Below are 297 nucleotides of genomic sequence, written 5' to 3' on the forward strand. Positions count from 1 at the left end.
TTAGTCTCTTTTTTTTTTTTTCTTCCCCTAGGTTAACACACGATAGACTTTCTTTTTGCCTGCAATCCTCCTTGGAACATTTCATTAAGTCTGGATGTCATGGCTTTCTATGGACATCAACGCTGGCTATACACCTGTGCCGACACTTAATTTAATAAAGTTGTTATATGAACTGAGAACATTTGTGCGTGTATTTTTTTTTTTTTTTCCCCTCATCATTGGTAAGATTTAGGAAATGGTTTTGCTTGTATTTATGCTTTTAGAGCAACTTTTACACTTTGTGAGGCCAAATTGCAA

At 35.0% G+C, this 297-nt stretch overlaps 1 protein-coding gene across 1 annotated transcript in view; it reads left to right on the top strand.

Annotated features, from left to right (window-relative positions):
• CCT4 (chaperonin containing TCP1 subunit 4) overlaps positions 1-173 on the top strand; it is a 22,187-nt gene extending 22,014 nt beyond the window's left edge. The window contains exon 14 of the mRNA XM_018555932.1: positions 32-173. Coding sequence (XP_018411434.1) covers positions 32-46 — 15 coding nt within the window. The 3' untranslated portion in view covers positions 47-173. The remainder of the gene's footprint in view (positions 1-31) is intronic.
• Positions 174-297: the final 124 nt, after the last annotated feature.

This window comes from Nanorana parkeri, unplaced genomic scaffold, assembly GCF_000935625.1.
Source record: "Nanorana parkeri isolate BGI_ZX_2015 unplaced genomic scaffold, ASM93562v1 scaffold11, whole genome shotgun sequence".
Lineage (NCBI taxonomy): Eukaryota > Metazoa > Chordata > Amphibia > Anura > Dicroglossidae > Nanorana > Nanorana parkeri.